The sequence below is a fragment of the Pseudomyrmex gracilis genome, unplaced genomic scaffold, assembly GCF_002006095.1.
Source record: "Pseudomyrmex gracilis isolate BER0280 unplaced genomic scaffold, ASM200609v1 scaffold_4, whole genome shotgun sequence".
NCBI lineage: Eukaryota > Metazoa > Arthropoda > Insecta > Hymenoptera > Formicidae > Pseudomyrmex > Pseudomyrmex gracilis.
Genome location: NW_018020588.1, coordinates 1474434 through 1498317, shown reverse-complemented (window position 1 = coordinate 1498317; position 23884 = coordinate 1474434). Strand labels below are relative to the sequence as shown.

Genomic DNA, 23884 nt, shown 5'->3' with positions numbered 1-23884 from the left:
TAAAACGAATTTATGTGATTTCTCTCTCGATTTGTTCCTATCGCTATGATCCTATCGCTAAACGAGAACGTGGGCAAGAGACAGAGAAACAATCTTTTTTATTTGTATGCAGAATGCATGGTGACGTAATGCACATCGGAATCCCATGAGACGAGGATTTCCGATCCTCGACCGATAAAAAGGTAGGATAAGCGGCGGAGAAAAGAAAAAGGGAAGAACATCGAGCTCTGATAGTCACGTCGAGACGCAGTGACCTGTGTTCGAAAAAAGCGTTGTGAAAAATATAAAAAAATATAAGCATAGCGTGAAAAATCGTATGTGACGGCAATCTACGGACCAAATGTTATTTTTCCCGCGAAAAGCATTGGCCCAGTGTTATTTTGGTTTGTGCTTATTTTACGGAGAGCTAGAGCTTCGATTACGTTGCGAGGCATCGCGCAATGGACTGTGTGCACCTCGATTTTTGCCTCAAAAATATTGCAAGTTGCGTTTGCACATTGTCATTTGTGTGTTTCATATTTCAACCCAGACAAAAAATACAATTTATCAATCCCGTAATCCTGTATAATATAATTTGGCGTTTTAAAAAATTTTACAATTCGAGCGAACGATTTAACTAGCACCAGTGGTTATCAATGTTTTCCCCAGCCGGTTTTCCATCAGTGAATCATCAATCAGCGCCTGTGATCCTATATACAGAGTAAATATTGGTTTATAGCTTCGGATTAGCATCGCGAGAGCCGACCGTGACAAGAGGAGATCCTTCGCGAATCAATTTCGCTGCGAATGAATAATCGCAGCTGTTTTGCGAGATAACTCGCGAGCGAGAGAGTGCGCTTCCGCGCTTGACAAAACACGACGAGGACCAATATCGAAAATTCCGTGCGCCACCGTGATTTCGCTGTATCGATACGCAAATACACCCGAGGCTGTGCGCTTCGTAACCAAGTTTCCATCGCGAAAAAGGAATCGGCTACGAGTCACGTCAGGTACCCGATGACCCGACACCGACGTCTCCTCGCGACCTCGACGACGCGTCGTCGTCGACGATAGCCGAAAGCAAATGAATCCCTACGTGTTTTGATTTTTTCCCAATAATAGGATCGAAGAAACAAACGAGAGAAAACGCATCGTGTTTTAGTATTCAAGCTATGGCGTTTGCCTTGCAGGTTCTTCGGTGCACCTGCGCCGAATTTATTCCTTAGAACATCTTTTGTAGCACAAACAAGATATTGCTCGCAGCAAATGTTGTATTTTTGTTCAGCTGTCATAAATTTATAGTTTCGCTTTATTAGATTTTGTTGCAAACAATTCAAACGTAAGAAATGTTCTCTGACGTTAAACTCATCTTTCCGTACTATCCTTTTACAAGTTATTATCGCCGATCCATCCCCGTCATCTCTTCGAAAACCCTTGAAGACACTCAGAGATCGGACTTGATATCGTTGATATCAAACGATGGACAAAGTTACACGATGTCGAAGACGATAGGACTTTCTTCCTTCTCTCGTGGCTGGACGAGGGTATCGAATTCGCGTAGTAGGTAGGTTAAGTTTCGTTGAATTAAGGCGAGAACGTGGAGCGCATCTCTGGGGTGTCGGAGCACTTTGAAGATCGCGTTACAAGGCGCATTGTTTATTCCCCGCGACTCGTGAAAGCGACAAATTGCTCTTTACGTGAGCGCATGCTGCGCTCTGCAGCAGACCATTGTGCGCTTGCTCTCGCGAGAGCGAAACAAAGTTTGTTGTTCCTTCTCTCATAGAAGAAGAAAATACGTATATCGTGTGCCGTGAGAGAGCGAAACAAGTCACAGAAGCATAAGCGCGGCTTTGCTGATTTTATTTTCTGTGTGTATATCATGTGTATAATATAATAATGCAGAAAACCACGTTTTCACTTTTGAGCAAATAAAACTGATTTCCATATTATCGCAGTTGAGAAACTTGATCAAATGTTTTGCTTAATCATTCACAAGTGAAGCAATATTATTTTTTGTATCATCTTCTATATAATTTTGCAACCGAAATATTTTAATTGGAAAGCAAGCAAGATGTAATTTAGCGAGATGGAAAAGTTGACAAAACCTTTCAACTTTGCTGACAAACTTTTACAGCTTCTCGAAAGAGCGTAAAATAATTATAAAACACGTCGAAAATATGCGCGTATAGGAACGATAGCATGTTGAGAAGAAAACGGGTACAAAGAATAGAGAACAGGGTGCGAAGAATAGATAGACGGTAAAACTTCGTTGACGATTTATTACGTTGGCTGCCAACTCGGAGCGGAGGGTGCCCACGTAACGAGTTTATTAAATATTTCATCCGACTAGAAGAAGAGAAAGTCGAAGCGAGAGAGAAGAGATTGTGGGGATGGGTACCAAAGCGAGAGAGGTCGCACAAAGGGACACCCTTTTTATGATTCGCCGCTACGTAACAACCTTTTACGTGGCGCAGCGCGACGGAAAACGCACGCGTAACGTCGACGTGATTGCAAACTCAAACCCCTTTTCGCGCGAACCCTTGCATCAACTCCGTGATTCTCACGGACTACAGCGATGTTAATAAACGCTACGTGCACCTACGATATTTCAGCGAATCGGTCGATAATCCGATAATTGAGGACTGTAAAGAGTCGAGGAAGATTTTAAGGTCAAGAGGTGTGACAATACACTTCGAACAAAACAGAAAAGATCGTACGTGATAAATTATAATCATTAATTATTATAATTCTTAATTGCTTTGTGTTTTATAGTATTTTAATACAATACTATAAAATAATGACTTTGCAAAAAAAAGAATCCTAATTTTATCAGAATAATTTTGAGAACACAAATTAATGTGTCATCGACATTATATGTATATTATCTTCTCTTAGATTTTCTATAAAGAATTTTTATCTCGCGATGTGCATGACACGATAGAATTTCTATTCTTGGTTATACAAAGAGAGAAAATCATCCGCGTTGCGCGGTAGATCTAATTTTAGATAACAGTAGAAAAAGAGGTAACAATTGAATTTACGAGTGTGTTTGTTATTTATCTTACGCTCGTCTTTTTACGCATGCAATTCACACGACAGCATTTTCTAGAAATTAACAAGCGCAGTGAAAATGATAAACTTGTATCGCGAACGTATCATTGCTTTTACAAAAATACATGTTTATATTATTAAGCTTTAGTAAGATACTTTTATCGTTTTTTATTCTCTATTCGAAGCAAAATGTAAATAATAAATAGAAGTAATAAATGCAATATGAGATTTTTCAAATGAATAATTTATTCGAGTTGGAATGTATTCAGGATGCATTTGCTGCATCAGTGCAAGAATATCGATGGATGCTCGAATAGATGCTGCGCAAAACGGACGGAAGCAAGAATGCACGTGAAGGAAAGAATTTCGGGGAATATACCACAAGAGATTTAATTTTAACTGTCACGACGATCTCGCGAGTACATATGAAAACTCGAAAAAGAAGAGGAAACCGATATGATGGGAAACCTTTATTTGGCGGCCACGAGTAGGAGAGTACACGATTTCGAGGGGTCGCAACAATACGCGCGTCAAATATTAACCGAAGAGTGGTAATACTCTCCAAGGATTCATGGACCCGTGAAAATGATCCGCTCGCTTTCTCCATCACCATGTCATACTTAACGTCGCGCTTTTTTCACATAGTCTAGTAAAATAAAACTAAAGTAGACTGAAAATATTGTTTTCTCTTTTATCGAAGATAAAATTTTGATAATAAGAAACTATATTTCTTCCTAGCAATTTGTTTAATAAAAACGTTATCATTTTTAAAATTTATTTGTAACATTTTTTAACATTTTTGTTAAACATAACAAATAACATTTTTTGAAACTCATACAATATAAAAAATTTTTTATAGAAAAGGAAGAACAAGACTGACGATAATATAACAATAATTTCACTTGCCCTTTCGACTAATTCCTGGCGCACGTCCGCGCGTCGAAGTTATCGAAATTAAAATAGTTTTACCGCGTATAACGGCGCGATCGAAGTCGTCACAGGGTTAAACCAGCCGGATTCCCAACGCGAGCTTCGCATAATTTACAAACCGCCGATCACCAACCACCATTCCGATATCGGATTCGGATTTAAGTGCACCCGGATTCAGCTACAGTGCGTACAATAAAAGAATATTCCGCGATTCAGCCGTACAACGAATACTATCGTACGCGAAATTCACATATATGTTCGCAATATTTATTCAAAAGAAGATAACCAGCACCGTAGATTCCAACTCTTCCCTTTATCTTCAAAAAAAAAGATTAAAACATGAAAAAATAATAAATAAATTCTATTTTCGCTTACTGACTCATTCTCTCTCTCTCTCCCTCTCTCTCTGGACTGAAATTGTAAATGAGATTATTACATGTATATATGTGCGAATATATAAATCTTTCTGTACGATCGCGAAATCTGAAAAAAAAGCAATGCTCCGCTTTGTCTTGAGGCTAGTCTCAGAAGACAATACGTGAAGTGTACGTCAAGACTAGCACTTAGACTTACCCTTAGGCTATCTGTAATAAACAATATGACTCTTACTGCACCTTCTGTGTGGTGCCCGACGCTGAGATGACGTCAAGTACCGAGAGTGGTCTGCAATATTGCACTATGTGTATTTTAATGATCACTCTCAGAATCAAACATTGAACAATGTCGTTTTAATTTGTTAGAAGTAAACCTTCAAAAGCAAGTCAAAAATAGAATAATACATAAGCAAAATGGTTTTTAACAAGTTTTTCTAACATTTACGTCAACAAATACTTCTGCAACAAAAATACACAGAAAGAGACATTTATCTAAGAAAAATAAAGAGAACCGTTTAATTTTCACGACACAATAAAGCTTTTGTATCTGATTTTATTGCTATCTTGTTTATTATCCGTTATTGGGCCGAGAAAAAACGGTCTTCATGCCACCTTTGCTCACAGCAAAGCGAGATCCATGAAACTAATAGCAAGCCTATTAAGTGGCGGCTGGTTTCGCCTTAGTATAAAAGAGCAGGAGAGAAAACGAACTCCTTCGCCAATTAACGCTTTTCATTCAGGCGGCACACCTGTTTCGCTCTCTTTTTCGCTTCCCTTCTGAAAGCAGCACTCCTGTGCTCAAAAGCTTGTGCGACGTGCTCGATTCGACGATCGTCGAGCGATTCTCGTTGAACGAGTCATTACCTGCCATCCCGAGAGCGAGAAGATAAATCTTTCATCTCTCTGTTAATTTGGATCACAAGTAGTTCTCTTCGTAATTATCGTGATATACTTAAACATATTATATATCTTTATATATCTTTAGTATGAACATACTTTTGATGTAACAATTTTTTATTTTACATAATAAAATCTATAAAAAAATGTATATTATTTATATTTTATATAAATTATATTAGCAAAATATGTAAGTAAAGTAGATACTGAGAATTTTATCGGATTTTATCGTGGAATTTACGCCAGTTCTGATACATGTACCATATCTTTTCCGTTCTTTTATGAAATTCAGTCTTCTGTAAAACGGAGAGTCTTTGGGAAACTATTGCGTTCGTCTTCTTTGCGTGTCACGAGGAACACCTCCTGAATAGTACAAAGAAGCTGCCTTATAAAACGGAAATGTACGAGGGTTTTCACCTTCGATGAGACTTTCCTTGCCGATTCGCACACTCACGACCATTGAAATCTCCTGATTTACGAGATCTTGGAAATAAGCCAGACTGCCATATTTGGTTGTCGCTGAAACACATGGAAGTCCAAATGGCAAGAAGGTGTTCACTCTCGGAAACGTTTCACGTAAATGTAGAAGATTGATTTCAGTAATATAAAAAGTTCAAAAAAATTAAAAAACCGAGAACATTTGCTCCAGAAATTAAATTATTTTTCAATAAATCGCAACATTTTAAAACTATTCAAATATATACTTTAATGTCTTTAAGTCTCGGAAGATGTAGAAAATTTATATAAAAATCATATTTGTATTAAATTATTTACATATAAATCTGCGGGAAGTGGATCTAATCTCATAATGACAGTCCTGGAGAAAAGATTCCCAGTAGAACTAAGCGTGGGTACACGAAGAAACACGAAGAAGCATTGTAACAAAAGTCGAACAATAGACGATAAGAAAGAAGAAGTGTCCTATCGTCCAAAGTTTTCTGATTAAATCTCGTCTTCGAGCTTCAATATGAATGAAAGCCTAGGTCAATCTTCCCCCACACGACAGGTTAAAGCTAAAATGACATCAAAAGAAATCTCAGGTGGAAAACGTGTGCAAGGAAAGGAAATGGGTTTCTTCTTTCCTATCTTTGATTCTCTCACATGTATAGTCATTCACATCCGTAAGGGAGATATATTCACCTAAAATATTACATTGGTTTCCTTTACAAGGTTTGTATCTACTGATATTACCAAAGAAACTATCGCATTGTTATCAGTTTGTTTTATATAAAATATTGCAATAACAATATCAAATAATTTTAAAATAATCTGTTTTACAATATCTGAACATAACAAAAGCGCATAAAAGCAAAATTAAAAAAAAATAAAGCTTAAACAAAACATTGATCGCTTAATTCTTTGTTCTCTGATATTTTCAGATCCTCAAGGATCCTAAAAGATCCTTTTCAAGAGATTGAAAAGCATGATTCTCTTCAGCACGTACGCGAAGATATAAATATTGGTTGCGCGAAAGAGAAAGAACCTGAGTTTAGAAGCAATAATCGATTGTTTCATCGTATTTTTTTTGTTTTTTGTTTTATACCAAACATGAGTGTTCTATTTTCTTATCATGGAAACGTAAAATGAAAAATCGAGCATTACTCGAGCGTGCTTCGTACGACTTCGGTCGTTAAGGAGAGGTCCTCCAATTACGAAGTTTCAATTAATTCCTCGCGCACACCATCTGGAAAATTTTACAGAGTTCGGATAAAGGACGATAGAGTACGAAATTCGCGATTTTACGTCTCTCTTTTCATCGGCTTTTGTTCATCGTGGTAAACGAGAATGACAAAAGTCGACTGGAAAGTCGGATTTCATCTTGTACTTTGAAGAGAATTACACACAATGGCCTCTACACCCTTCTGAAACTTCGGTAAAGCTCAGAGAAAGCTCCGTATATTTTTACCTACATCTTCAATAATAAAGAATAATATAGATATGAGAAGTTTAATAGTTTTAATTTTGTGCTTTTTTTTTGTTCTCTTATTTCATCTTCCATTCTATATTTTATATTTACTGTTTTTATAAAAATTCTCGCCATATTATTTTTTAAAACTACGAGAAATTTTAAAAAGGAAAATTAGTTTAATTCAATAACCGAAACTTGTGAATAATTATCGCTTAAACAACTTAATTGGAATTTCTCATGGCATATTCTAAAATATCGTCAACTCTAAGTACGACGAATACTCGTCAAAGTTCGCAGTATCAGTTCACTTGCTATTTGTGTGTCGTTGCAAGTATTCTAGCTAGATTACTAACTCGTCCAGTTTCTCGAGTTCAGATATGTTATCTCATCTCTGCAAGTTCGATCGTCGCCAAATACACAGAGCCCGCATGTGCTTTGATTCTGAGGCGCGCTAAATCGCGGCGTGTTCTGCAATTAGTGTTTCGGTGACGGCATAGTTGCTCAATTTCGTCAACTTCCTACGGAACACAATTAGCTTAACTTTTACGATAAATAAAAATACTTCAACCGAGAGACACAAATCTATCTTAGCAACAGCTTTGCTAAGTCTCAAATTGACACTCTCTTCTTCAAAGAGAAACGAAGCGGAAAGTTTTGTAGCACACAAAATGGACAATGTATATGTTGAAAAAAAAATAAAAAAAAATAAAATGCATTTTAGTTGAATATTTTCTCGCTTTTGACGGAAAGTTTCTGAGATAATATTTTGCATGTTACCTCAGCGGAAATCATATCGGTATCATTTGCGATAAGTGACGAAAAATTGGAAAGAGAAGCAGTCGCGCGCAAAGCTCGGAAGCCGATGTGAGAAAAAGTGGTACAATCGACGACAGCGCTCGCTAGCGTAAGCTGCAACGAATGACGAAGTAGGTGGAAAACGTAACGAGTCAGACAGACTCGCGTACTTCGTTACGAGTGGTATTTCAGTATTTCCGATTCAATGTTCCCGATTTATGACAGAAAGTTCCTGTCGATCTAGATTAATATATATTCACTTAGTAATACACTTCTTGTAATCACTTACGACAGAAAATATAGAAATACATTATTTGGAAATATTTATGACAATTTTATATCATATTATCATATTATAAATGTATATAAAGTTTTGTAATAAATTAGATATTAAAAAAAAATCAATATGATTAGAGAAATGCAATTTCAAGCTTTTTTACACTAGAAACAATGTGTAGTAAAAACTAAACAGCTTTTATATAAAAAGATTCTTATACAGAGAAATAAATAAACACTCTCTTACCATATTATCGATCAGTTTCGACACGAGAACGAACAACTTTAGGTAACCCTCAATGACTCAAAACAACTACGGATGCAATCACGACGGGTTGAACGGAGAAACGAGTTTGCGCGAGACAAAAAGTTTCAAAGAAAACCAGAACTATTGTAAAGAAATGCATACCTTGCTGGGCAATAAAGTAGGTACCGACTGTAACGAACTAGACTCGGGTCAACGGCCTCTCTGGCGCCATCTGCTGGCCAGCCCTGGAACTGACGTGCTTGACAAAAACACTTGATTACTACTTGCGACTGGTCAGACATTACACATTGGGCGCGACCGCTAAAATTCGCGAACAAGACTCTGAGGAAAATTTGCTCGAAACTCGATTTGCTCGATTTACTCGAAGGCAGCGGTTGCACCTGTTTTTCTGTTCGATCTCTCGTTCTTAACTGTTCTCGCCATAGCCCGAGGTTTGTTTCAGCGGGGAACGGAAGGGGAAGGGGGGAGAAAAGGGTGCTCTTAGCTGCAATCTTTTGTAATCTGATTTCGCTTTTCCGCTTCCGCCCGCAACTTCTTCAACCTCGCACTGAGCTACAAACTTCTAAGCGGCGCCGTTTGTTTCACAGTTTAACTTCTTCCTATTGCCGCGTTGAATTTACGTGAGAAATAATGCGGCGAAAATGAGTTTGCATCGCGATGCGAACCATTTGCAGGGAATTGATCGCAAACTGTCATCGCAAAGTATTCGGTACGCAGCATTACATTTTATCGTAATAACTAGAATTATTTTATTAATTACTTTCTATCATAAAGACAAAATGAAACGTCTGCATTCACTGGCCGCGAATATTTGCGAACAGAAAATTAATCACACAATTTGTTAAGTTTTGCAAATAATACGAAATTAAAAAAGAAAAAATAACTAAACGTATATTATAATAAAAATTTAATAAAATCTTATTGCAGAGAAGAAGAGAGAAGTTGTAAAAAAATATTGCGTTTCGTTTTTGGACAAACTTTAATAGAAAATATTTTTGTCTGTATAGCGGTGCTAATTGTTTGAAAACAAGTGCATTTTGGTGATGCAATTTTGCGCGTATGTCGCGTATGCACTCTATATAGCGTGAGAATATTTTTATTCTACGTTCTCCGCAGAATAAACAGTGAAACCCGGACACAATCATTTCGGCGTATATTTTCCATGCACAGTAAACAGAAGCTTATAAGACTTAAAAATACAATGTCGCTTGCGCAACGCGACCAGTAGTTGCCGGCAGTTTTCGATGTACCAACAAACAATACAAAAGCAGTAGATAGACTATTCTTGTATTTAACAAAACCGTAGTCTCCATCTTCTGTTCGTCACTTGGTTACTCGAACTTTTGATAGGAAAAAGACTTCTTCCACCGCGCTCGCGCTATTGTTTTTCGCGGAATTTGTTGCGGAAGAAAAATTCTACAAATCTCCTTTATTCTTCGTACACTAAATATTGCTTGTTTTACGAAAGCATCGCAATTCTAAAATTTATTCTTTTTTAAGAAACTTTTTCATCGATCTTTGAAATTTCAAATGAGATAATTTTACATTATTACATCTTTTACGTACAGCTTATTTATATCCGCAAATCTATATATATTCAAATGAAGTATAGCCAAAACTGTAAAAATGAAATAAGCAACTTGACATTTTTGATGAATTAAAATATTTGGTGCAAAACCGATACGAGACACAAGTCGCTTTGCGCATCAGAAATAAACCGTTCGCAAAAATCGCACAATTGCGTCGCACCAGACCGAAGAAAAGTGCCATCCCTAGAGAGAGAGATCGAGAAACTTGCTGGAATGCAAGAACAACATCTCCTGGGACGCCGTTCTCACGTTTCGTTCTCACGAAGAAGAGCGACCAGGCTTTGCAATAACGACGATGATACCTACACGTGTATTCTATTTGCAATATCTTGGTTTTTTTTGTGAAATAATTTTTTAAAAATATTAGTAGGAAAAAATTACATTGTAAGAACAAGTCTCTATGCTAATAATATGCATGATAGATATTATCACGAAAAAGCATGAAAAATATAATATGTATCTCCAAAAATCAAACAGAAAAAATAAGATGCTCAGAATATATGAGAAACACATTGCTAAAACAAAAACAATAAAAACTACATTGCAGTACGGAAATTTGATAAGAAACAGACAAAACACAAAACACTTTTCGCGCGTCAACAGCTTAAAGAAGACATTTGCATCTCGCTTCGTATTGAAAGGTTCAGTGTTTGTTCGATTTGCAAGAATTATGGATTCCTGTGTGCGCCACCGGGAAAGTTGTAACGAGCTGACACAGCGAATTGGCATACGGATTTATGCAAATGGATTTGCGCGGAATATGAAGGAAGCGAGGATTATGGCGAAGCGGACTTGCATGAAATCGTATATTATGCGCGTCATTATTATAATAATTCATAATAATTTTTTCGAGCGTTAATTAGCACAGCGGGGTATAGTTTATTATCTAATTATCTTCGGACAAAATATAATAGCCTCACACGTGTGCTCTGTTTCACATATGTTGTTTCTTTCTCTTTTACGCTTTTACAAAATTCATATCACTACTTTCCGCTAGAATGTATTTGAAATACATTTCATTGTAGGGACAAAATGTCAAATTCATCGAAGCGAAATACAATTGCGTACAATCGATAAGCGATAAAATTCAGTTAGATCTTTATTGCTGAAATAGCTGCATTGGTTGCAAAAACAATAAGTCAATAATTTATTATTTATGTGAAAATCGAGCATTTATTTTGTGATGAAAACTGATAGTTGTTTTTAATATACACTATTATTACGATTAAAATTATAACGACCTAAAACTGTAGAGATTATAATTATATGTGAGAAGAGAGATTTAAGTATAATAATTTTCAAAACGTAATAATAACCACTCGCGAAAATTTACATTATTATTAATAGTACATTTCTCATATTTTTATAATTTTGTTGTGTTGAGAATTTGACGGTGTTGAATATATCCGCTAATTGTGACACATTTGACTTCTACAGTGATAAAATTATTGAGAAAAGTATTAATTAATGTTAAAATAAATTAAACATAAACAAAATTTAAATAATTTGTAATTGGAATTTTATTCCTGCGAACGTGCTCTCTTCATATTCGTATAGCGATAATCAAAAACAATAGAATGTACGTATGTTCGTGAGATGCGTTAAAAGATCATAAATGTCGTTCGCGCGTTTTAATTATTATCTACATCTCTTTTGATAATTTATACTGTGCTATCTAATTTGACCTTCAAAATAATTAGAACTTATCGCAAAATTTTGACGCAAAATAAAGATCTACGGTAGGCACGTATACACGCGTAGGAGGAAGGTGTTCGAATAGTTCTTGCACTAGCGTTCAAATCACCGTGCATATCAATTCCTGCAATCCATCAAGCATTGAAATCTTTCTTACTGTGGTTATAGGCCTTCCAAACAAGTTTCAAAACAAATGTAGAGAAAACATATGTATTCTATTGCATCTTTATCCATTTTGAAATGGAAAAGAAATAAACAACTTATATTTTACGAACATCGTTCAGTTTCATATTTGCTGTTTGTGTGTTGGAATAAAAAAATAGTTTATTTTCGTAAAAAAAAAAAAACAACATTGCGCGGTTGACGAAAATACAATCTATGAACAACAAATTGAATGCGAAAATCAGAATTCGTTCGGCAACGAAAACCAGAACTCGCTGGGCACTCAAAGCTTTTGCCCATAGAATATGTTACACGAGAATATGGTGCAGCCAAATGCAATTTGGAAATTACTTCTGGCGTGGCGATAATTTAACCTGCCTGCACGTACGCCGACACGCTGTTACCTGTATTTTCATCGGACATTTTTAGGTTGCTCACGAATTTCGTTGTTAGTGCAGCTGCTTATGATAGGAGAATGTATGAGAAAAAATATGAAGCGAGCACGAGTATAGAATATTACTTTATTTTTTTTTTTAATCTAAATAGAGTACTATTCCAAAATAAAAATAAATTTTGTTAAAAGTAAAATATTTCAACTTTTCTTTCCAAAAAAACCATACAATTACAAATTCACAAATATTCTTTTTATATACGAGAAAAAAAGTTTTTCTCTATATATAAGTAATAATACGATCTTCATGAACGACGATGTTTATGTGGTTATCGAAAGCAATAATTACATCTCTATTTTAGTATTTGTTAATGAATCATTCATCCGATACTAATAGTATCCTATTTGATTTAGTGCAACAGGAAGCGTCTTTTAGCAATGACTAGTCGAGCGTGTCGACGTCTGGTCGCCTGAAGGATTTTTAATGCGATTTACTGCAGCGAGAGACTCGTGTCCCCGACAATAAATATCGGTTATCGAGCTTTCAGCCGTGGAATATCACGCGATGTATCGGGTGTCATGGATCGGAGCATGACGCATGGGGAGCAAAATGGTGTTGTTGTACACATTAAAGAATTATGATCTTAATCATGCCATGCACGGACTGCCATACAGGGATCATAGTACTTTACAGTTAGCGCTATGCTACTTCTTGTCGTTGTGATTATCATTATTTAAAAATGAAAATTTTATTCTTTTGCCTATTGATTTTCCGAACGTATCGCGATTTTGCACAGTCGACAAACTTACAAACTAGCTACATTAGTCTTTAGACATAATTTTTCTCTAAAAATAATCTTATTAGAATATCACTTACTAATCTCTCTCACAACTCTTAAAACCCGCGCGCGTGAAAAATTAATTAAAGTTTCTACATTCACTCGGAACTACTCGTCCGTAGTTTTCTCGCTCCCAAACTCTTTTTCACGAAATGTCCCGTTCTCAACAGTTTTCTTAATTAACTTTATTCCCATTCGACTTGCGTAAATAATCTTTGTCCTAAATACCTAATGTATATATACATGATCTAACCAATTTACGCAGGAGATATTTTGATTTAATATTATTAATAATATCGTTAGTTTAATTAGTTAGAACTTGAACACCATATCAATATGTGTATAATAGTTTGTATAATTTTTCCATAATTACACGATTTAATAGAAATTATTGACATTTGTGTTTTCAGAAGTAGTCTATGATTTAATGCAGGCGTCACTGTTTTTGATGACGGACGATAATAATCTTTACATAGAGGACGGCGAAGATGGATTTCCAGCATTTGGTTTTCGACCTGGCTCCGAGGTGAAACAACCTTACAGATTGTACCTTCCGCAAAAGTTGCCAGCCGAGTTTACTCTGGCGGCCACATTCAAGCCGACTTCCTTCAGAACGAGCTATCTCTTCGCCGTCCTTAATCCCTTCGAAACTGTTGTCCAATTGGGCATTAGAATTTCGGTAAGTTATATAATAATATCCGCCTGTAACTTTGCTTGCAACCAATTATTTACGAACTTTCTCTATTAAAATTTTATGAAAATAGTGTTATGCTATATATTTGTACATATCTCCTCTTATATATTTGAGTTACGTAAGTAAGTTATGGCTGTTAACATAAGTGTTATATTTTCCTGATAATACTTGAAGGACGGGCCCGGTTCGAACCAGAACGTCTCGCTGGTCTACACAAACTCGGACGAGCATTCGCACTCGGAAGAAGTGGCAAAATTTACCGTACCGAAGCTCACAAAGAAATGGTCAAAGATTGTCATTAAGGTTTCTATCAACGACGTCACCTTATATTTCAATTGCCACGAGATGGCTCGGCAAAAAGTTACCAGAATCCCGCAGGAATTAGTATTCGACACTGCCAGTACGTTGTACATAGCGCAAGCCGGCCCGCACATCCAGGAACGATACGACGTGAGTATCTGCGCGCGCGTGCACGTCTTCCGTTCATCGTTTTTGCAATAATAAAATGGACGCCACAAGCGTCCGTGCGTGGCTCCATCGAACGAAACGAACGGCGCTTGTTGTGCACTGAGGATATTTTCCATCGAAATCGACATAGTTGCACTCACAGTGCGTAACGAAGCACCGTGAATAAACAGCCTCACGTGCACAAAATGCAATTTTTACTCGACTGATATGAAACAAACAGTTTGTGTGAATTTGCAAAACACTGGCACGGTGCAAACGTCAGCGTGAGTTAGTTTCGTTTCGTGAAGCCATGCGTATTTCCTGAACAATATCGTTTTCGTCTCGTTTTCGGATACGTCAGTTAATCGATTCCGTTTACTCACGGACTACGAACGAATTCATTAAAAACGAAGACTGGAAGATATCGCATTTGCCAAATCCGCTTTCGTATTGCGGTAGTTCTAACTACATTTAAAGATAAATCTCATGCATTGTTAGAAGAGGTAACTCATATTGTGTCCATCGTACCTATCATTAAATACATCAAATTTATAATTCCGGACAAGATATTATCGAGACAAAAATGATTTGTTTGGAAATTTACAAATTTTCCTCATTTGTTTGGATTAACTTGTTTCACGAGTTTTGTATATTAAGAGAGCCAGAGTCAGAAAATTTAAATAAAATTTAATGGCTTTAACGTAGAATTAAAAGTTGCAAGTCATGACTAAATAAAATCATACTGATATATCTTTTAAGAATTTAATATCGTATCCAGCACTTCCTAAAATAAATAAAATAAGTAAAACATACAGCAAGATATAAAAGATGGCGCGGTCGTGGAGAGCCATCAAAATAAGGAAAAACAGTAGAGAAGTGGTAAGTGTACGAAATATCTCGTCGAAATTCTATACATTGGTGTTAAAAATCTGTTGTCTCTTTTTTTTTAACTTTTTAAATGACCACTCGAGTAACTCGATAAATTTCATACACAATAAAATTACTCGCAAAATTTTCATTGATCGTGATGCAACGAGCAATTTATGAACAATAACATATTAATGGTAATTTGAGATTCAGAAGAAGAGATATAATGTAAATAATATACAATAATAACAATAAGATTGACAAAATGTCCCTTTAATGCGCGTTGTAAAGTGTTAAAATACATTCTTTTCGTATCAGTGCTTCAAATAATTAATATTGTCCAACATGGAGAGAGTACGAGAATAATATTTATGTATCATTGCAGTCCTTTAGACCCTCAATATCATATTAATGTCGAGGACAGCATGATTACATATCGTCGATATGAGAGAAGATAATTACTTCTCATCCTGACGCAATATGATTATCTACACAAGAGCCACGTGTTGCACATCGATGCATGAAATACATTGATTTATTCGATCCTTCGTTAATTAGTTATTCTCGATAATAGGCGGACTGTTGTATGCAATATTTCGCATCAGTTACGTAGCATTGCTTTAATCTTGCGACAAAAATTTCTCTCTTCTGTAATAATTATCTACTTCACGCGTTATTTTAAGAAACTTAAAACAACAATTTGCAGATTTGTTATAATTTCCGTTTACTAAATGAACTTTGCACTTGTTTAAGTAAATAATATATTTTGCAAATTGTTTTTTAGACGTACGCAATTTCAAATTTATGTAAGATGTTTTCAGTAATTTATTAAGGAGAAAACAAAATGAGCACAAAATAATTTATAAATATGTTCGTTTGTTTCGACGGTAAAATTATTTTGATATTTAAATCAAATTAAATTGAGTGACAAGCAATCTAAATGGTGATAAATAATTGACGCTCGCGGCTGCAAAATTACGTTTATGCGCTATAAAGTTGTGAAAATGGATGATTACTGCTCGGATATAGCCATTTCTCTTTTGCATTTTTAATCGTAAAAATTGAAAGCTATCAATATATATCACCATAATTTGTGAACGCACATATATAAGTGCTATTTGTTATGCATATGGATATACGAACTAGGTCATGCGTATATTATTGGCCTGACAACATTTGATGTGTTTGGAAAGCACGGTGTATTTATAAAAAAAATTTTTTATTTCACGTTATTTTATAGTAGGAAAAAAAAATACTGTTATATGATTTTCACGATTTCTTCTGTTGTACCTTTGCGCGCGACAAGGAGACATTGCACTCGAGATACATTCTTATCTTGTATCCACTGTCGTTTTTCCTTTGCAATGTTGTTTCCTGCGTCTCGTCTGACTTTTTTATGTCTTTTGGGGATAACAGCGCGACAGAAAAGTTTCGTAGACGTTCCGATCGGCACACGATTCGCAAGTTCTCGCGGGCTAATCTCTATAAATTGTAGCGTGACGTCGCTGTCGACGATAAGTGTTTTGCAAGGTGGTAGTTCCACAAGGAAGACGCCGTATACGAGCTACCATTTTCTCTGGAGACAGCACAACGTTCGTATTTTATATGGCAGAAATAACAGGGTTAACGTAACGGCTACGTGTATTTACTTGTGCGTGTGCGCAAAGTTTTATAAGAGATTACCAAATACATAGGACGATATTCATTTTTGAAAAAGAGACATCAAACATTTTCTTTTTCCTCGAAACAACTGTTTTTTTCCTGAGAATTTTATTTTGCACTTTAGAAAATTCAATGTTTTATCGATAAATTATTGACAGAATTGCAACTTCCGTGAGTGAAACGATTGACTTCCATGGAACCGCAATTATCCCGAGTGTTTTGGGTAATTTTGCTGTGCCTGCGGTTCATCTCCACAGCGGCGTCCGCAATATGCGCGGAATGCTCCAAAACCCGTAATTAAGATCCGGTATGTATGCAAATGTGAATTTACCTCAAATATCTAAAAAGTTTACAGTGTGTGAAAATAGGTATCTATCCTGAGTCAGAGATGATTTAAATATTTTACAAAGTTATTAAAAAGAATGAAGAACATTAGAAAAAAATTCAACATCTACGTCTGTTGTATATTTCCAAAAAATACTCATACAACAATGTTGGTTTGCGACTACGATAACACACTACGATATCCACATATACTCTCTTTGCCTCGGAAATATGTCAGCAGTATATTATGTTAGCACCGCGAAACTAACTTCTACGTGATGCTCGAATTTGCATAGAATTTGCGTTTCTACCTCTACGAAACGTCTGAAAAGTCATCGCGAAAAGAAGACAAATCTCGTGACGACGTTACGCGCGACGTTATATTCCGATATCGCGTGCGAAATTACAGGATTTTTACTACATGATAAGATATACTGATGATTTTCTAGCGAGAAAAAGATGTACTTTTGACGCGGGAAAAACTAGACGAAATAAGAAAAGAAAAGGATTCCGGGCGCGTCTAATGTCTACGACGAAAAACGTGCCATTAACCCGCGCGCGGCCCTTTAATTACGTCGTATTATTACAAACAGAGCAGCAGCGCTGCAAACAGCGGTGCACAGCGCGATGGAACGCAAAAAAATTAGTACGTTGCTTTGCGCGAGGCGAATTTCGCGATAAGAATGCCCCGAGGATCTTCCGTTGGGGTTACGCCATTACCTCCGTCTCAGTAAGGGATATCCGCATAAGAAGAAGAGAGGGCGGGGAAGAACGTAACGAGGACGAAGTGCATCGTGCGCCCGCATGGCATAAGCAACTCCCCCAGAACATGAGAATATAGAGTCTCGGAATAGCAAGGGCCTGTTGTACCACTCGGATAAAAGCAGCGGTCTCGACCGGTCTCGTTTTCTCTGACGAGCTTTGATACAGAATGCGTGCTCTGCCGGGAAAAAGAACGATCGTTTCCATGTAAGAAATTAGTATCTCGCAGAAAACGTCAGCAGAGGTTTATGCACGCTCAGTATTCAGTTGAACCATATCGCTCGAGGAATCTCTATTGAAATTGGTAGCTATTTTTAGCTGGAAAAAATGTTAATCTCTTCTATATATTAGTTCAAACGTGTATACAAAAAAAAAAAAAAAAAGGAAAAAAACAGCCTGTATAAAAGATCGTTAAATGCTTCGTAAATAGACTAATGGGAATATTCTCAAAAGTAGGTTACCACGTAATGGTGTCTCACTTAACTTTTAAATTAAAATGTTTTGAAAATACATAAATGCGTGCACGTTTGGACTAATAAATCAATAATATTTACTGAAGCTCTGATGTTCTTTTTAACGAGTAATCATTTTCTTTTTTTGCGAGACAACGCAAGTTTTTTAGTCATTGTTATATTAATACAACAATTAACCTTCAACGGTGAACCAAAACAAGTCTGTTTATATGTTATCTTGAAAACGGTATAGACAGCCACTATAATTAACCTCAGAGCACGCGACTTATTTCGTCGACGTTAATTAAAGCGGCGCCATTGAAGATACTTTTAATGACGATTCACGTGCCTTTGCTCTAGCCGGTCGTAAATACGATACGCGCGATCATAAAATTTTAACTATGCGACCAGACCTGCGGTTTTTTTTTCGCTCGTGCCACTTCCGTTCTCGCAACGAGAACCATTACGAGCCTGGCGTTGGTGCGCGAAGGTTACTTCATTAGAAGAAATTAGCTATTTAGGAGCAGCCGGGTCCGCTGTAACAACTTCATATACCTTCATTATTGTATAATCACGGGGATAATTGCACACTAACAATATAGCTGTAAAAATTAACGACTTTAATCAACGGATTAACGAAACAGTGAAAATCATTTCTTTCGTTGGTGATAAAGAACTGACCGAGTTTTACTAGATTTATCTTACATTATCCCAAACTATAGATCGCGGTGTCTTATGAAATGAGACGTAGAGATTCATTCTGATGTTTATTTCTAATAACGGTTTAATAAATCGCAAATATACGATACAAAAAAAGAAAAAGTCTCTTACAATTAGAGGTGAAAATGGACTTTGTGAGAAAAGAAAACGAAAATGAGCGATTGTTGGACGTGTATACATAAATCATTTTTCACAGGATCCAAAAATCTCAGGAATCTGTAGTATTCCGCTAAGTTATTCCGGCGATCGCGTAGGTACGCCACGTTTTAATATTACGCGTTATCGCAAACAAAATGAGCGATGAGAGAGCAAGGATGCGCGCATCCTGCGTTTTCATATACCGCTACGTGCGATGCAACATCACGCATCACCTTCATTTCGCTTAGATAAAAGCATTAGACGGTTACGATCCATCTCTCTCTCTCTCTCTTCCGACAATCTTTACCGGTTGGATCACGGAACTTTCTCCGGAAGAAGAAAGGAAAAGGAGCATCTCCATTAAATATATTCACAACGATTTGGCTTGCGTAAACTTTTTGAATGTTTTAAAAACAGGAAAGAAATAGAAAAGTAAAAATGCCATTCCGAGTTTGACCAACAGATTGATTGAGCTTTCTCTTTACGGTTAATAAATCTGTAATAACGAAGATGTTGAAGCTTACATTATAAGCTCTGCAGCATCAACGTCAGTTAGCGTTGACTATGATGCACTAAAATTTTCCTTCCTTGATACAATTCATCACATCGCTCAGATTGTGACTAAAGAAGATAATTAAACAAGATATTAAAATTCATTAGTCTATATTAAGATTTTTAAATAAATATTAATGTTGTGGTAAATTGTTTAATTTTTTACACACACAATTGTGAAACATTAAGCACGCTCTTTACGAGAAAATCCATATTTGATGTTACACGCTTTTGGTAGAACGTAAAACAGAGGGAAAGACGACGTCACACTCAAATAATATTTTGTAGATAAAATGGTCGAAGAAATGACGCGGACAATATAGATATAACACTTCATTAAATAATGATTTCTGCGTACCGCAAGCCGACGGTGGCGTCTCTTATCTCCAATTTGCTGGATTATGACTGTGAATAGACGCGGAATGAACAAAATGCAGAACCGCGCGAAACCAATGGGGATGGCCTCGTTTCGCTCTTCTCTTCGGCGAAACTAATTTAAATACTGATGGACGCGGATTATTTTCTTGCCATAACCGCCGCTCTCTCGGTCCCATTTTGTTCGCACCACCTACCTACATACATCTAGTTTCCCGTATTCTGTCTTCAGCTCCTTGTTCTGCCGCTTTTCTCGCCCACGTGACACGGAACGGCCGGCGCGTGTTGTTCCGCACGCGCAACGGATAGTAAATTGATTATCGATTCCGAATAAATTACATTCGGCCGCGCCGCAGTTTCTCTTCGATCAGTGCTCTCTTACCTCGAACTGCGACAGCGACGACGACGAGAGAGAGCTCTTCAAACAAGAAGCTCCGCTCTTTTTATTTAAATTGTCCTGTGCGCGTTTGCGATGAATCTACTAACCGAGTCTCGATACAAAGCTATCGAAGAAATTACGTTCTCAAAAGCTAAGACTTCAAGTGGTACTTTTTAACGCTCAAATAATAAAGATAATAGATGTATGTAAACTAAATATCGTAATAATTTGACAAGAGATATGAGAAATTTTGTAAAAATATTGCAGCATTTTATTAATTGCTGTTACAAAAGCTGTTCTATGTATTTTGTCTTAAAGTCCTTTCCCTTTCCTTCTTCTCTTCTCTTTCTCTTTCTAATTGTATCCGTTTGTCAGCTGGATATATACATATATGTATTTGCCATGAGCGAATAAGCATGTTTGTTGAACCACGACAATAATTTAGATAATTTACATCTGTTTAACGTGTTATTAAATGAGTTGATGTGAGTATAGAATTAATAACGTCATGATAATTTGATCATTCCTGTTGGTTTAACGCGCTGTTAAATGAACAATCTATTTTCGACGTGACATAGGCGATAATTGTAAAACTTTATTTAAACAGGTATTATGTCTATTTATGTCTATAATGTGTTCAACATCAGAAGTGACACATTTGTCATTGGATATTTTCAGAATATTTGAGCTACAAAATGTATTAAAATATTTTAATATATCTTTAAGACGAGATAATGCTGCAAATAAATAAATAAATAACTATTGTAATTAGACACTTCTCTCTGCACTTCTTGTAAAAATGCAGATGTGAAAAATGACGAAATACCATTTGGTAGTTACATGAAATTTTAATACTTCAAAATATAACAAATTAAAATAAAATTCCTTAAAAAATGTAATTTTGTAAATTAAATTTTTTCAAAGAGTAATAACTATGTATGTTTAAAATAACGATGTATAAAAAAATTCTTGCATGCTTATTAAAATGGTAGCAGATAAAAAAAGAGGTTACGCGAGAGAAAAGATTATTAAATCTTATTAATGTGATTTATGGTCTTTTTTCACCTGGTTATCTGTCAAGTTTTATATAGCTTATGCCGTTTGAAAAATAAATGGCTTAAGTAAAGCTCTGCATTGCCTAGAAAATTAGTTTTAGTTCTGGCGATAACTTATCCGGCGACGAGAATCGACGATAAATTTCACGAGTTGGACGCGGCGGATTCATAAAAGTTCGTCAATATCCCATCGCATCCCGCGAAACGATTGAACTTCATTATATGCCGACGAAGTTCATCGAAAAACTTGGCTCGCGATTATGCGAATAAATCCACGGCACACAAAGATAGGTGGATTTCCATCGTGGTAACGTTAACCTTTGAACGCCTAAGCACGGACGCAAACAACAAACTTTCCTTTCTCGCGCTTTTCGGAAAATCTTGAATGCGCGCGGTAAACCGGAAACGCGATGGAAAAGTAATTAGCCGGCTGTTTAGGAATTTAACGGGGCGCGTCCGGGAAAGAGTTTTCTTCGCCCGGCGCGCGGCGCAAGGGATTCGCCGCGAGTTAATTAAACCGGTCGCTCTCGAAGAGTGAAAAGATTCTCGATCGAGCAGATAGACAGAGAGGTGGTACCGCGTGAACGCAATTTGCAGGCTGTCTTTCGACGGACTTGAACGTGCTTTCGACTAAATGCGCGGCATTCAGCGGCATTTATGAGAATGAGAACTGGAAATTAATCTTAAACTCAACAGATTATCCTTTAAAGAGCACGTCTCTATTTCTCATCATTTAGACTTGTAAGTTTTTACTAAAGAGTGTACTTTTCAAAACTTAAGTAAATATTTGTTTACCGCGCTTATCTTCTTCAATTTATCATCGTAATTATTTTCACCGTGTATATCTTATACATTTTTTATCAGTTCTCTTTCCTTAACAAACATTTTTTCATTTTACCTTAAATAACTGTAACTCGACTTTGTTAGTAGAATAGTATTTACGTGTTTTTAATCTAGGTTATTCAACATAGTTACTATCTCTATATTTTCTTTTTCAGATTCACCTAAATATTTCATTTATCATCACTTTCTTTGTTGCTAAATTATTGAGTTTTGATCGAATTCGAACACAATGTGATTGCGACTAAGAATTATTTTTACCAAAATATTAAAGTCTTTTTACGAAAACCAGATTTTGTACATATTAATAATTGATGTCACAAAGTGTTATTAAACTCTGCAATTCTTATATGTTCGCGTTTTCAGCAGGTGTAGTACAGAGTTAAGCAAATAATTTCTGATTACACAAATAAATTTAATCTCGCTGTTTATTATATTTTTTAAGTATATAATTGTGCTGCTTTCCTAACAAATGATATAGCGAGGTAATTTTATGATTTGCGTGTGTGTGTGCGTGTACGTGCACGCGCGCGTATTGCGGTTATCCAAATTAATAATTAAAATTACCTCGTTAATTCCGCGATTCTAACCGAATAACACTGAAAATAATCAATACAGAAAAGAAATGAGATAAAGAGAAAAAAATAATAATATTGAAATATACGCTTAACTTTCATCACAGATTATTGTTTTAGCAGTTGGAACCATTCTAGAAGGTGACGCGAAAAAAATTGAAAAGTCGAAAAGCCACCCTAGCCTTGCTACTACGGAATATTTAACATGATTTTATGTAATTTAGCCGTTTTTTTGTTGTCAAAATAACGTTATGAAAAATGTATTTAAAAAAAATGTATTTTGTACATCCTTGCAATGATGTCGATGAGTATACTCGGATATTCACAAAATGTGCAAAATTATTTCGCTGATGATGAATTGCGGATTAATATGCATTGCAATATCGCATCTGTATTCCCGATTATCGTCACTAGCTAACTAAAACATTATCTTGTCAATCTGTGTCGGCCGCAAATTTGCGAGTAATCAAGAGGAAGCACCGAAAATGCAAAATCCGTCGACAAACCCTCGCGTCACGACACGATGCAATCGTTGACTAATTAAAATGCGATCGGCGTATGTTGAATTAGCATAAGCAAATTCTTCCCGAACATTTTTTCTCGTTTCCCGCCCATCCCGCGAAATTCACTTTATTTTCGATCGACTGTTTGCACTCGCGCGTCGCTTCTACCTGCGAAACAACGCGATATAATTGTCTATCAGTTGTTTGCCACCGAAAAACAACCGGCGGCAATTACCACCATCGATCAAATTAATTCATTGAATCGACTGTGCGCGTGTTACTTCACGTTGTCAACGAGAAAGCCGTGAAAGTCCATAATGTACATTTTGTCTATAAAAAGAAAGCTAAATTGTATTATATAGCGTTAAATAAATTTCTCGTAGT

General features: G+C 36.2%; 2 protein-coding genes across 9 annotated transcripts in view; one reads left to right on the top strand and one right to left on the bottom strand.

Moving 5' to 3' along the window:
- The window catches only part of LOC109856114 (collagen alpha-1(XVIII) chain), a 156369-nt gene that overhangs the window by 34279 nt on the left and 98206 nt on the right, over positions 1 to 23884 (top strand). For all 7 annotated transcript variants that reach the window (XM_020431065.1, XM_020431135.1, XM_020431062.1 and 4 more), the window contains exons 3-4: positions 13566 to 13834; positions 14024 to 14299. In XM_020431065.1, coding sequence (XP_020286654.1) covers positions 13566 to 13834; positions 14024 to 14299 — 545 coding nt within the window. The remainder of the gene's footprint in view (positions 1 to 13565; positions 13835 to 14023; positions 14300 to 23884) is intronic.
- Positions 1 to 23884, bottom strand: part of LOC109856166 — a 149681-nt gene that overhangs the window by 35660 nt on the left and 90137 nt on the right. The gene's annotated exons all lie outside the window — the stretch shown is intronic.